The 12464-nt window shown below is 35.5% G+C and overlaps 1 protein-coding gene across 4 annotated transcripts in view; it reads left to right on the top strand.

Moving 5' to 3' along the window:
- LOC106873602 (uncharacterized) overlaps positions 1–12464 on the top strand; it is a 278507-nt gene that overhangs the window by 190722 nt on the left and 75321 nt on the right. For all 4 annotated transcript variants that reach the window (XM_052968519.2, XM_052968516.2, XM_052968517.2 and 1 more), the window contains one exon: positions 6122–6384. In XM_052968519.2, coding sequence (XP_052824479.1) covers positions 6160–6384 — 225 coding nt within the window. In that variant the 5' untranslated portion in view covers positions 6122–6159. The remainder of the gene's footprint in view (positions 1–6121; positions 6385–12464) is intronic.

Raw genomic sequence — 12464 nt, 5'->3', positions numbered from 1 at the left:
AAAGTGATAAATATATAGAGAGAATGGAATGCTTGAGAGAGAGAGAGAGAGAGAGAGAGAGAGAGAGAGAGAGAGAGAGAGTGAGATAGAGAGGCTGATGGTGGCAGATAGAGTAGAAGTTATATCGATCTAAAAGTTGAATTATTTCTCGTAGCTAATTATATATATTTTTTTTTTTACGGACAACCTTCTCTATGGGACGCAGATTTCAAAAATCAAATTTGTTTTTCTCGAGGATGAACCGTTTCAGTGCCTTTCGTGGCTCAACATACACATGTAACAGCATACACTCTTATTTATATGTAATATAGATATACACACACACATACTTATTGCATATAGTACAAACTTACATATATATGTGTGTGTATATAAATGATATATATATATATATATATATATATATACATATGTATACATATATATATATATATGACTAGGTTTGTGTGTATATATGTAATGGATTTCATATATGCGATTTCATGTGCATGCGTGAATATGTGTGTAGATGTGTGTATCTTAATCATCAGTTGTATTGTAACATATTATTAGCTGCACCAGAACATGTTCTTAAGAACAGCATGATTGCATGCGATCTCACATTCCTTTCGTCAAAATGGTTAGTATTCTTCTGTTCATCTAAAGAATCAATAGCAAGTAAAAAACTTAGCCAGATATATTCAGAAAATTAGATCGTCCAATAGAGATAACCGTTATTTATATTGAATTCTTATCTTCTGACATAATCTACATATTTGTATATATTTCATACATTCAGGGCATGAACTGAAACACTTTTTTTTAACTTAAGAAGATCAACGATCTTTATCTCTTTCAATCCATTTCACATAATAACTAAAGCTTGATCTTTTCTTTAGCTTCGCCAAGGAAAATATCTTGCAAAGATCAAAAAGATTGCTTATTTTTCTGTCGATGTTTTCACTGAAAATGTCATTTCCGGTAACACCTATCTATATTGGAAATCTTTATGGCTCATCTCGAAAATAAGTACAAACTACTGCTTCAGTCAATCTGAAGGTTATAACAGTTGTTAGCGATCAATATCCGCTTGCTGAATATCGTATTGGGTTCTATGTGAATAGCTCAGAACGTAACGATTAGAGATACATATTATGTGAGAGAGACATTAGCTTTAGTTGCTACGATATATCTAATGGATAGGATTCTCAAGAAAAAATATCCATAAAAGAGACATGTATAATGATATATTTGTGTACGTGCGTGCTCACACGTACCAATAAGCTTGTATTTATTTGTGAATTTACAAATACCTAAGTAGTATATGTGTGTATTGCGTATATAGTATTATATATCTTTTACAGCCAATCTTACCAATCGGTTTCGCACTAGGGGTTCAACGGAATGTTAGGTAACAGTCCACTTATGTAACCCTGCGCTCATCAGCTCTCCTGTGTGGCCCCTCTGTCCGGTATTCGCCATGATAGATCGCTAGCCACTGAACCTTTTTCTATTTTCTCTCCCTGTTTATTTCTGTGTTCCTTTCTGTGACAATGCGCTTCCTCACATTGCTTGAATTTTCGAATAATACAACTCTGCTGGCTCGCTGGGCACGTCAACATTTCATCTGAACGGAACGCCAGTCCTCTGCAGCTGAGTGGGCCGGAACAGCACAAAATGAAGATTTAGCTCAAAAACAGAACGCACCGCCAGTCTGATAATTGAATTTATGACCATGCGAGTAAACTCTGACCACATGGACCACTCGCCTTTAATTTTTAGTATTGTTGGATAATTAGCACTAAAATTTTTAATTGACTATATTTTCTAACGAAAACATGAGAAGTTGCCCTAACTATTGCACCAGAGTTATTCCCATTTTGCAACCGCCGAGTGGTCACTGGCAGTCAACCAACAAATAATTCCATCTCTTAACTTGAACTGGCTAAAAGGAATGAACTTTATATGCCAAATAATGTCAATCAGCTTCTGTAGTACCCATACTTGACCACTTAGCATCTGTGTGTGTGTGTGTGTAAGGTTAGATAAATCATAAAACTAGAGATCGATTGCGAATGAGACTGAGGATCACGGTGAAATAAAGACAGAACAATTGAGTAGATAAAGTGTAAATATGTAGGAAGATATGGACGATGAACTCTTAGATTCATCGTTCATATCCTGACAGCCCCACTATGTTTTGTGAGGAACAAACCAACAAGCTTTTAATGAGTTAAGTTTACGTTAACGTATTTAATGCAGGCTCATAATGCGAGATATAATGTTGCGGTGATGAAAAAACAATCCTCATCGTGGGGGAAAAAATTTAATGTTAGGCATTGACTAACATTATTTTGATTTTTTTTTTCAGCAATTTCAGAAAACAACTCTGCACATGTTTTCGCCTTATTAAGCCTCTTCTGTTAAGTATAAACTTTAACGTTCTTCCTAAGTAGGTATATAAAAAAAAATCACCTATCAGGTGTGGGTTATTCTATTTATCGTTATATTCAATAAATCGTTATAAATTGTAAGTAATATATAATTAACGTATAGTTTATTCGCATTAGTACAAACCTAAAATTCTCACATAAATTTATCTTTAGTAAAAGTAAGATTTGCAAGGCTAATTAGCTTCATATATACAAACAAGTATTAAGATTTTTTTGTGATGCCCCAACTTGTTGATTAATGCACGTTCAACAAATTTATAGTAAAACACGGTCCACTTTTATTGCTCAGCAACACCGAGACATTAAATATATTCGATCTAAAACTATGGCTGTTGTTTCAAATTCATATGTTTACGAGAAACATGTTATTTTGCAAGTGCTTTTTCTCTGATTAATGTAAGCTAAAGGGTTTTAATTATGGTGTTTACGGAACTATAACCAGGAGTCGGTGAATGGCTCTTGAAAAGAAAGAAATTATATATTATTGTGGTATTGGGCAATTTAGATGCCGTTATTGCAGAATAAAATTTAATATTCATTTATGATAAACTATGTTTTAATTATTCTTACAAGTTCATAAAATGCAAACTGGAAAAAAAACTAAAAGAGCAAAGAAAGTAATAGCAGTGATAAGAAAGAAATGAAAAGTCATAAATGAAAATTATGACGATAAAAAGTGGAAATAAAAAGACAGAAAAATAATTAAAATTCAAAATAGAAAACTAAGAACTTTATACCTGTAAACAGAATAAGAGAAACGGTGTTGTGGGGCAGGAAAGCAACGGAAACATGAAAATATTGAAAATATTATGTATGTTCTTTATCGGTAGTCTTTAATTTAGAATAAAAAGTTAATCCTTGAATTCAAGTCTAATAATTAGTCTTCCATTTTTATTGTAATATCAATATTTGTAAAGTCAAACAGTCATTTGACTTTCAAATATGTCACCCAAAAATTAGTCTGAAGAAAAACAAATAGGAAGGCACACTTTACCATGGAAACTAAAATTCCGTCAATAAATGACCTTTTACTAGAAATTTCATTTTGTCTATATTCTTTACCAATCATAAATAATATATAAAAATCTTCTCTGAATTTTATATCACTTTACATATCAATGTTTAAATCAGATTATAATCGAACAGTTTGTTTATTTGTTTGTTTTTCCGAGAAGAAATCAATTTTAATCGCTGGAAATCCAATGTGAGGACTATTCATATTTATGAAACATAAAAATTTTCTACGAAACCCATAACAAATACTTCTCATTCGAGAAAAGAACTAAAGAACTTTTTCTTCTACTTTTTGCTTGTTTAAGCCATGGGACTCCGACCATACTGGAGCACCGCCTCGGTTTTCGTCGAACAAATCACCACCAGTACTTACTTCTGTTAGGTTTGGTATTTATACTATAGGTTTCTTTTCTCGAAACAAGAAGTTACAGTCGACGTAAACAAACGATGACTGATTGTAAAGCAGGGCGAGGACAAACACAAAACACGCATGCGCAAACACACACACACACACACACACACACACACACGTATTACATATAGATGAAGACGAACATGATCCCACCATGTGATCAATTTGAAGAATTAAGATATTAAGATATTTTTCTTAGCATGAAACCAATGGTTCAAAGTTCCACGCAATGGGACTGAATCCGGAACCATGTAGTTGGGAAGAAAGCTTCTTACGACGCAGCCACACCTGCGCCTGATATATATATATGTGTGTGTGTGTGTGTATGTGTGTGTGTGTGTGTGTATGTGTGTACCTGTGAGTGTATATGTATTTAATGTATTTTTGCATGCCTGTGTAAGTACAGATGTATGTGTTTGTATTAATGGATATAAACAATACTTAGATGTATGTATATTTTGTACACATATATATCTATGTTTGTGTATGTGAGAGAGAATTTAATAAATACAGTTTATTGAGTAGATGCAGGTGTTATGTATATAGTATAATTGAATAGCACCATTATTAACTGTATATAACATTATGTACCAACTACGACACTCGACATAACAAGACAGAGTTATATCTTCAGGAACGCAGCAAATTTCCGGTAACAACAATAACAACAACAGCAATAATAATAATCCTTTATCCTTTCTACTAAAGGCACAACGCCTGAAATTTGAGGGGAGGGGACTAGTCAACTACATTGACTCAAGTATTTCACTGGTACTCAATTTATCGACCCCGAAAGGATGAAAGGCAAAGTCGACCATGGCGAAATTTGAACTCAGAATGTAGCTGACGACTCTGCAGCTCTTGCTGCTTTAACAACAACAATAATAATAATCATAATAATAATAATAATGATTTAAAATTTTGCCGCAACGGCCAGGACGTAAAGACGGACGAAATCCGGCTAAGCATTTGGCCTGAGATTTGAATGAGAGCGTCAGTCGATTAAATTGACCTTCAATGCTTGTGACTTGCACTTTGTTTTAACGATTCCGAAAGAATGAAAAGGTAGAGATGATCAAGGTGGCAACAAAAATCAGTTTGAAAGGAGTTAATTGAATTCCACAAGACATTTTGTCCCACACTCTTCCGATTCTACCATCTTCCATTCTTTCCAATAATATTGATTTCTGGAATTGACCAAAGACCTCAGCTCCGTGAGTGAAGCGGTAATCCGGGATGTCTGAATCAGGAGGATAAAAGAAAGCTATAATGATATTATTATACCAGTGGTTATTTGGGTGTTCGAGTAAGCCTAAGTTATATCAAATCTTCCAGTAGTGATATCGGTTGTCTAAGCGTAATAAGCATAAACCGTAGCTGACTAAATCGACTGTAGTGTATCATTTGTACTTATTACATCTACTCTGAGTGATGAAGATAAAGTGTTGCCACTTTCTATATACTACAGGACAAGCATTTTATTGATGGCAAGGGAACTGTATTTCGTTATGTGACTACGTCACACTAGTAGGTATATTTGAGGTTTATTAAGTCAATACTGTGTTTTATCGCGTGTTAACAGCGCTTCAGTTTCATTAGGAGGATACCTCCGTTGATTTCTTATAGAGTTCAAAGCCAGCACTTGTAACGACGTTTCGTAAACAAATACGCCAATGTACACAATGCGATCGAAGAAAGAAAAAATAAGTAATGGGTATATATGCATATTTCGATAATTATTGTTCTCTCATGAGCATCTCATCCAACCGATCATCTATCCACAATCCCATTGCTAGCTTCAGCAGTGTAACACAATAAGGTAAAACAATATGCATATTTAAACACATTCACATTTGTGACAACTGGTATGAATGTTTAATTACTGGTAATGGACCTATACTTCGTAATATTACTACGACACACGACTAAGTATGTTAAACATAGTGGGTACTTAAGCAATGTAATCATGGATAGTTGATAGGCTGGATGAGGTGCTGATGAGACAACAATGATTCTCGAAATATGCATATACATTCATCACATATCTTTCTGTCTTCGATGGCATTGTTTATATAGTCGTATTCGTTTACGAAAAGTCGTTAATACAGAGTTGGCTATGAACCCTATAGAAAATCAAGAGACAATCTTATAAGGACAATTATTATGACTTATAGAATATTTCCTCCGGTTTTCTACCATTTCTATTTTACCACTCTCTCTGCTAAGATTAATAGTAAAAATGATTTTACTTTGTTTTTGATAGGCATTTCTTGTGAACTTCAACGAGACTAACCTGAAAAGATGTCCATGTTAACAAGGAAAGGTACGATGGTTCGGAAAAGCCGCGGCACTCATTCACGAAGCCAGTCGATGAAACGGACTCCATCACGAGGCGGGTCGACTAAGAGACCTACACCGGGCCTAACACCTGCTATTGTTGTTATGGACAGCACAGAATCAGAAGACAAGGATTCCTCAACTAACGCTTCATCACCCCCCGCAAAGAATATTGTCGGAACAATTGTGGTAAATATTTTACGTCGGTTTATTATCTTAAAACACCTTTTCCTCTCATTATCCTTATCTGACTTCAATTATTATGAACTATAACACCCAAAAGTGTGACAGTTATTGACCTTCATCTCATATCAACTGTTGTAGTCTTCCTTTCAAATACCAGAGCGCTATTACAGGGTAGTGTGCTTATACCTCCATTCAATTTAACATAATGTGGTTTTTCTCTATTTTACATGTCTTGTTCCACGATCAATAATTCCTTTCAGTTGGAAATCTTCCAATAAGGATAATGCCAAAAGGTTAACGGCCTTGGTTATCTAACAAATGCTTGAATTTGATCAACTTATTATATATTATATTATATTACACTACATGGAATCTACAACAATATTAACAAGGTTTATGTGACTCGAAATATAAGCACGGTAGAAAAGGTAAATCATTCGAAAGTGAAAATAGATATTCCCTGAAAGCATTTTGTTTAAAGATAATATGTTGAACCTTTTACCAAATTTAACATAATCTATTTGCCTTGATGTATTAGCAAAATAGTGGATTAGCAGAATAGTGGATTAGCAGAATAGTGGATTAGCAGAATCGGTAGAGTTTCTTAAGATGGGGCATGGCAATATTTTGATGATCGTGAGTTACGCCAGATTGGGACATAACTAAATGACAAATAAAAATACAATAACGTTTCCTTTGAATGTGTGTGTGTGTGTGTGTGTGTGTGTGTGTGTGTGTGTGTGTGTGTGTGTGTGTGTGTGTGTGTGTGTGTGTGTGTGTGATAGAGAAAGAGAGAGAGAGAGTGAGTGTATTTTCGCCTTTTCAAATAGAAGACAGACTACAGATATTATGTCAGAAGTGCTTCTTTCTGGTCGAAATCCACATTGAGACTCGGGCATAAATAGGTTGATATCATGAAGTAGAAAATGTTGGGGGAGAATACGAGAGAGGATCGTATCGGCGTTATCCAGAAGAGAGATTCTCCTGCTGTCGCTGAACTCTTCACGGTCTCCTTTGTAGATTGGACGATATTGGAGTGTTTGCACGCGCTAGGTATAGCCTACCCTACCAACAGAGAAGAAATAAAGAGTGAAGATGGTACGTAAGGTAAGGCGCACCATACTTGTTGATCTCACTCAGGATCCCGTCATTAATGGGAAACTTCTTGTTTTTGAGACCGTGGATTGCCCTTTGAACCTCATAAATTGTTATTGGGTTGACAAGTTCTGTAGGATAGGACCGTTGGGTCCGTGGTGTTGGACCGATTTAGAAGTTCTTGAAAATGTTCGACCAACTTATGAAGTATTGCAGTTTTCCTTCTCAGTAAGGTGCCATTGGATGATCTCACCAGAGTATTCACCTCTCTGCATGGACCGAAGATTCTCCTAATCGAGTCCTTGAATTCATAAGTTTTCTTCTCCTCTGCATATTTAACACTCGCCGACTGAAGCCACATCAAATATACTCTCAACCATAGTGAACGAGATTCAGTAGGCTGACGATTCAGCTGCACCATCTCATATCTCCGCATCTCTTCAACACATGACGAACACAATGGACAGTGTCTATTCTCGGCTCGGTCGTCAAGTAAATCATCGTAAAACTCAAGATTTCCATTCATCCTTCCCGTACTCATCTCCCCTTCACCCTGTCCTTATTCACGATGCTCCTCTAGCGCAAGCGGATTCATTCTACTGTCTCGGAAGCACGATCTCTAACACTGGATGTCTTGACGAGGAGATACTCCGTCGGATCGACTTGGCTTCTACATCATTCGAGGGACTCAGCGAACGAATCTTTCGGCACAAGAACATTGGAGCTAATACAAAAATCTTCGTTTATCGAGTTGTCTGTGTATCCTTCCTCTGAGTGCTGGACCCTTTATCGGCACCAGATCAGATAACCGGAAGTGTTGCATATCAAATCATTCCAAAGATTTCACACGGAAGGATAACGTGTCTCATACTGAGCTCCTCCTGTGGGTTGGAATCTACAGCGTTGAAGCCTGCGTCCTTCGTCGTCGTCTTTGCTGGCTTGACCATGTGATTTGGACGCTGGGTAACCGGCTCTCAAAATGGTCTTCAACGAGATCGCGACTGGAGGTGGGGCTCATTGACGTCCAAAACTTAATTTTCATGATCATTTCAAGTGGTCTTTCATATGATACGGCATCCCTTCAGATCGGTTAAAGTCCCTAGATGTTGTAATAGAGCGCTTTGAAACCGAACACAGGAGACTGCATGAAGAAAGGTGGAGACGTCATCATCAAACCCTGCGTCTGCAGTTCCGGGTCACCTTCAGTTCCCTCAGTTCCATGGGATCTGCCTGTCTCATATCGGTCATGTCAGGCACGTCCGCTCCTATGAGCAACACTGTACTGGACGCGGTGGAGAATGAATGTATTGGATCGACGCTGTTATCACTTTGGTGGACCGTCATAAGCAAAATAAGCATATATATATATATATGTATATATGTGCACGCGCGCGCGTGTGCATATATGTATGTGTGTAAGCATATATATATATAATGTGTGTGTGTGTGTGTGTGTATATATATATATATATATATATATATATTGTTTCGAATTTGTGTGAATGTGTATAAAATAATATATCAGTTGAATAAAGTCAAAACATGCTCTAGCTTTCATGTTTTTATTAAGGCATTTAAACATTAAAAAAATCTTTTGTAATGCTCATAAAGTTAAATTAATACTTTCATACATAGAGTAATCATCAGGTTTCAAAAGTTGTTTACCTGAGAGTTGAGTTCTTGACAATTGTATGACCTCTTAGAACGCTCCAACAAGCTGAATTTTTAGAATACGGTTTTGACCAATCCGTATGCAGTTTAAAAATCACATAGTGGCGTGTGGGTAAAACACTGTGGTAATGTTTCTCATTATTTTATCCATCTTTCTCTGCTATAAAATCTATTGGCGATTATTTATATAATATATTCAAGCTTCTTTCATTTGTTATGTCACTTTACGACCTAAGTTTATAAAGTTTCTCCTGAATCAAATTTGTCTTTCATCATCAGGCAAAAGTAGTGGAATTGGTTTATTCAACAACACCTACTGCAATATGTAATCTTAAAATCGTTTGTTATTCTTGCTTTACAATTGCATGGTTTTCTTATTTTCACGCTTCCATATTCTTGTACTATTGCTTTTGCGTCAGGTCGTAATTGATATGTCAATTTGGTGGAGATAGTTTGTAGAGTTATTGTGAAAAACGTTGCCAAACTTTCAATCTTCAATTACAGATTATTCTATCAATTATACTTAAAACTCACACCTTCTATTTATTGGACTTCATATCACTGTGGAGTTAATAGAAGTGTTTTCAGAGCTGCACATCCGTTTAATTTGTTTCCATCTCAAATATGTTTTCAGTGAATCGTCTTTGATTCTTTTTTTTTTTACAAACAGCCAAGTGAAGAGAAGCTTTACATTAGGAGAAAAAATACAAAATGTCATTAACAATAAAATTATATGAATTCATTCACTAAGTGAAACCTTAAGAATGTTGTTTGTTGAAGCGGAAATATATGTGGAGAAGAAAAATAACCCCCTTTTTTATGTATATTAGAAAGGCAGAGCTGAAAAAAACGGTACAGTAAGGAGCAAGGAGAACTATTAGAAAAAGAGAAAAAGGGATAGGCAGAGATTGAATCTACCTTTCTCTACTACAAAATCTTTTATTTTCGATTATTTATAAATTGCTTTTTAAGTTTCTTTCATATTGATGTTATAATATCTCCAGTCACGATATTCTTCGGTTGACAAACAACAATGACCATGAAGCGTGCCAAGAGATTTCTCCCAAACAACCAATATTGATTAACCGTGTTACGGATAATGAACTGTAAACTACTGTATTTCCTTCGCATTTCTCATTTTTTCCTTCAATTTTCTCTGTGAATCTTTCTTCTAATTTCATTACCTCCTCTCAAGAAAAGGAAAGCAATATTTTTTTTTTCTTGTAATTGAGTATTTTTCTTGTAATTGAGTATTTTTAGTTTCCAGCGCTTCATTTCATGGCATTTTGCAAAACGAATTGTATGTTCCTTGATGAAGCCAGGGGGTTTCTTGTGTACAAGTTTTAATAAAAAAATGTTTAGTTCTATGTTATTTATCTCAGTTCTCTGTGAGCAAAATTTAGTTTACATAAAAATGACACGGCTCCAAACTGCAATCGAAACCCTATCTCGAACTCCTCTGCAAGCCTGTAATCTACTTCTCTAAAGTCACTCCATAAATACATTGTCATTCATAAGACCTAAATTAATGAGTTAATATACACAGACATGCAGCAAGTAAGTAGACACTTTTAATTTTCAAAATCTTTTATTTGATATTAATTGGTTGAAGATGTTTTCTTCTAGCTGCTCGTCCATAATACCCAAGCTTATGCAGATATGTAATACACGTTCTTGGACTAACATCGGAGTTATTTTTGCATTTTTTTCTCTCACAGCTGATCATGTTTCTGAAATACAAAACATATATTTAAGCCCTACAAAACATGTCTCACCTGGTTTACAAGTTAGTCATTTGCAATGATTGTCACACTAAATCAAGCACAGCATGGACATATCTGAAGGCAAATTCCACAAATATGATACGTGTATGATGTCAAGGACCACAGAAATGTGTTGTTTATTAACATCTAATTGTAAAAAGAACAATTCTGTCATCATCATGACATTTAAAACTGGTTAGATTAAAATAGTGAAAGTTGGATGCTTTTTATTTACTGAAAATACTCATATCATGACTTATGTTTCCACATTTACTTTAAACAATATTGAAAAACTGAAAAACTTGAAAAACTATTTCCGAAGTTATGTCAAAACCCCATACTTAGGTCTGCATTTGATGAAGCCAAATCTAGCCTTAGAAATGTTGAAAAATGGACATTTGAGTTTGTGAAATATTTTGACGTGATAGAGCAAAACGGATTTCATTTTTCAAATCAGCACCTCCAAATTACCAGGAAACATGGCTCCAACACTAGACGACAAAACCATGTTCCCCAGTGTAATACAGGGAAATGAGCGTTGTTTTTTGTTGTCTTGTAATTTATTTTGGCGCTATTTCGATTCAAACAGGAATGGTATAATCGACGTCGAAGTGTCGGCATGTTGTCCAGTAGACATGGCTGCCAACTTGATCGTGTTTCTGAATATACTTCGACTTGGCAACGACTGTGCAGCCAGAAATGATGGAGTCACTTAATGTCTCATTGTACTAATTAAACAGTCTGCAATTGATGTTAACATCTTTTTACATTATTTTTGCTTTAGTAATTATTCGTGGCTCGGCCATTATCTTTCATGTGCAACTAAAATCAGAGATTTTGTTTCGCCCTTTAACTCAGCTTCTGAAACAGTCATTTTTTTCTGTTTTCTTTCTTTTCTTTTCTTTTTTTTTTTTTTTTTTTTTTTGCTCGAATGTTATGGAGTATTGGGCATAAGGTGTCTTTTTCTCCCCATTTCAGAATAATTTGAAATTTCATTTTGAATTTTCATTCGATGTAAAGTTGTGGCGAAAGAGTCAGCAGAAGTTCATCATTACCTTCAGCCGGAACCGCGTGGAGCCTAGGTGTTTCGCTCATAAACATACACATCGCCCGGTCTGAGATTCGAACCCGCGATCCCTTGACTGCGAGTCTTCTGCTCTAACCACTAGGCCATGTGCCTCCACCTTGCTGTTCCTAGCAGGGCTATTTCGTTGGATAGTGTATAGTGTTGAGAGTACAAGTACAGCTTCTATGTTTTTGTTCAGGTTTTTTTTTTATCATACTCTATGCTTCAATTATTATTGGTATTATTTTCACCTACGTGCTTCGCATTTTCAATACTTCAATTATCATTATCATCATCATCATTATTATTATTACTACTACTAATTGCGTTATCTTTAGCTAGAGATCGTGATTTCAATTCCTATCTCCATGATGCTTCCTGGTCTTTTAATTTGTTGGTTTCACGGTGGAACGGACCATGTAATTCTATACGGTGCAGGGTCTCTTTTCTCTCGTTGGCTGTTCTTGATCGGAATTCATGAGCACACT

Source organism: Octopus bimaculoides, chromosome 6 (genome assembly GCF_046866305.1).
Source record: "Octopus bimaculoides isolate indiv1 chromosome 6, ASM4686630v1, whole genome shotgun sequence".
NCBI classification, from domain to species: domain Eukaryota; kingdom Metazoa; phylum Mollusca; class Cephalopoda; order Octopoda; family Octopodidae; genus Octopus; species Octopus bimaculoides.
This window is presented reverse-complemented; position numbering and strand designations above follow the sequence as displayed.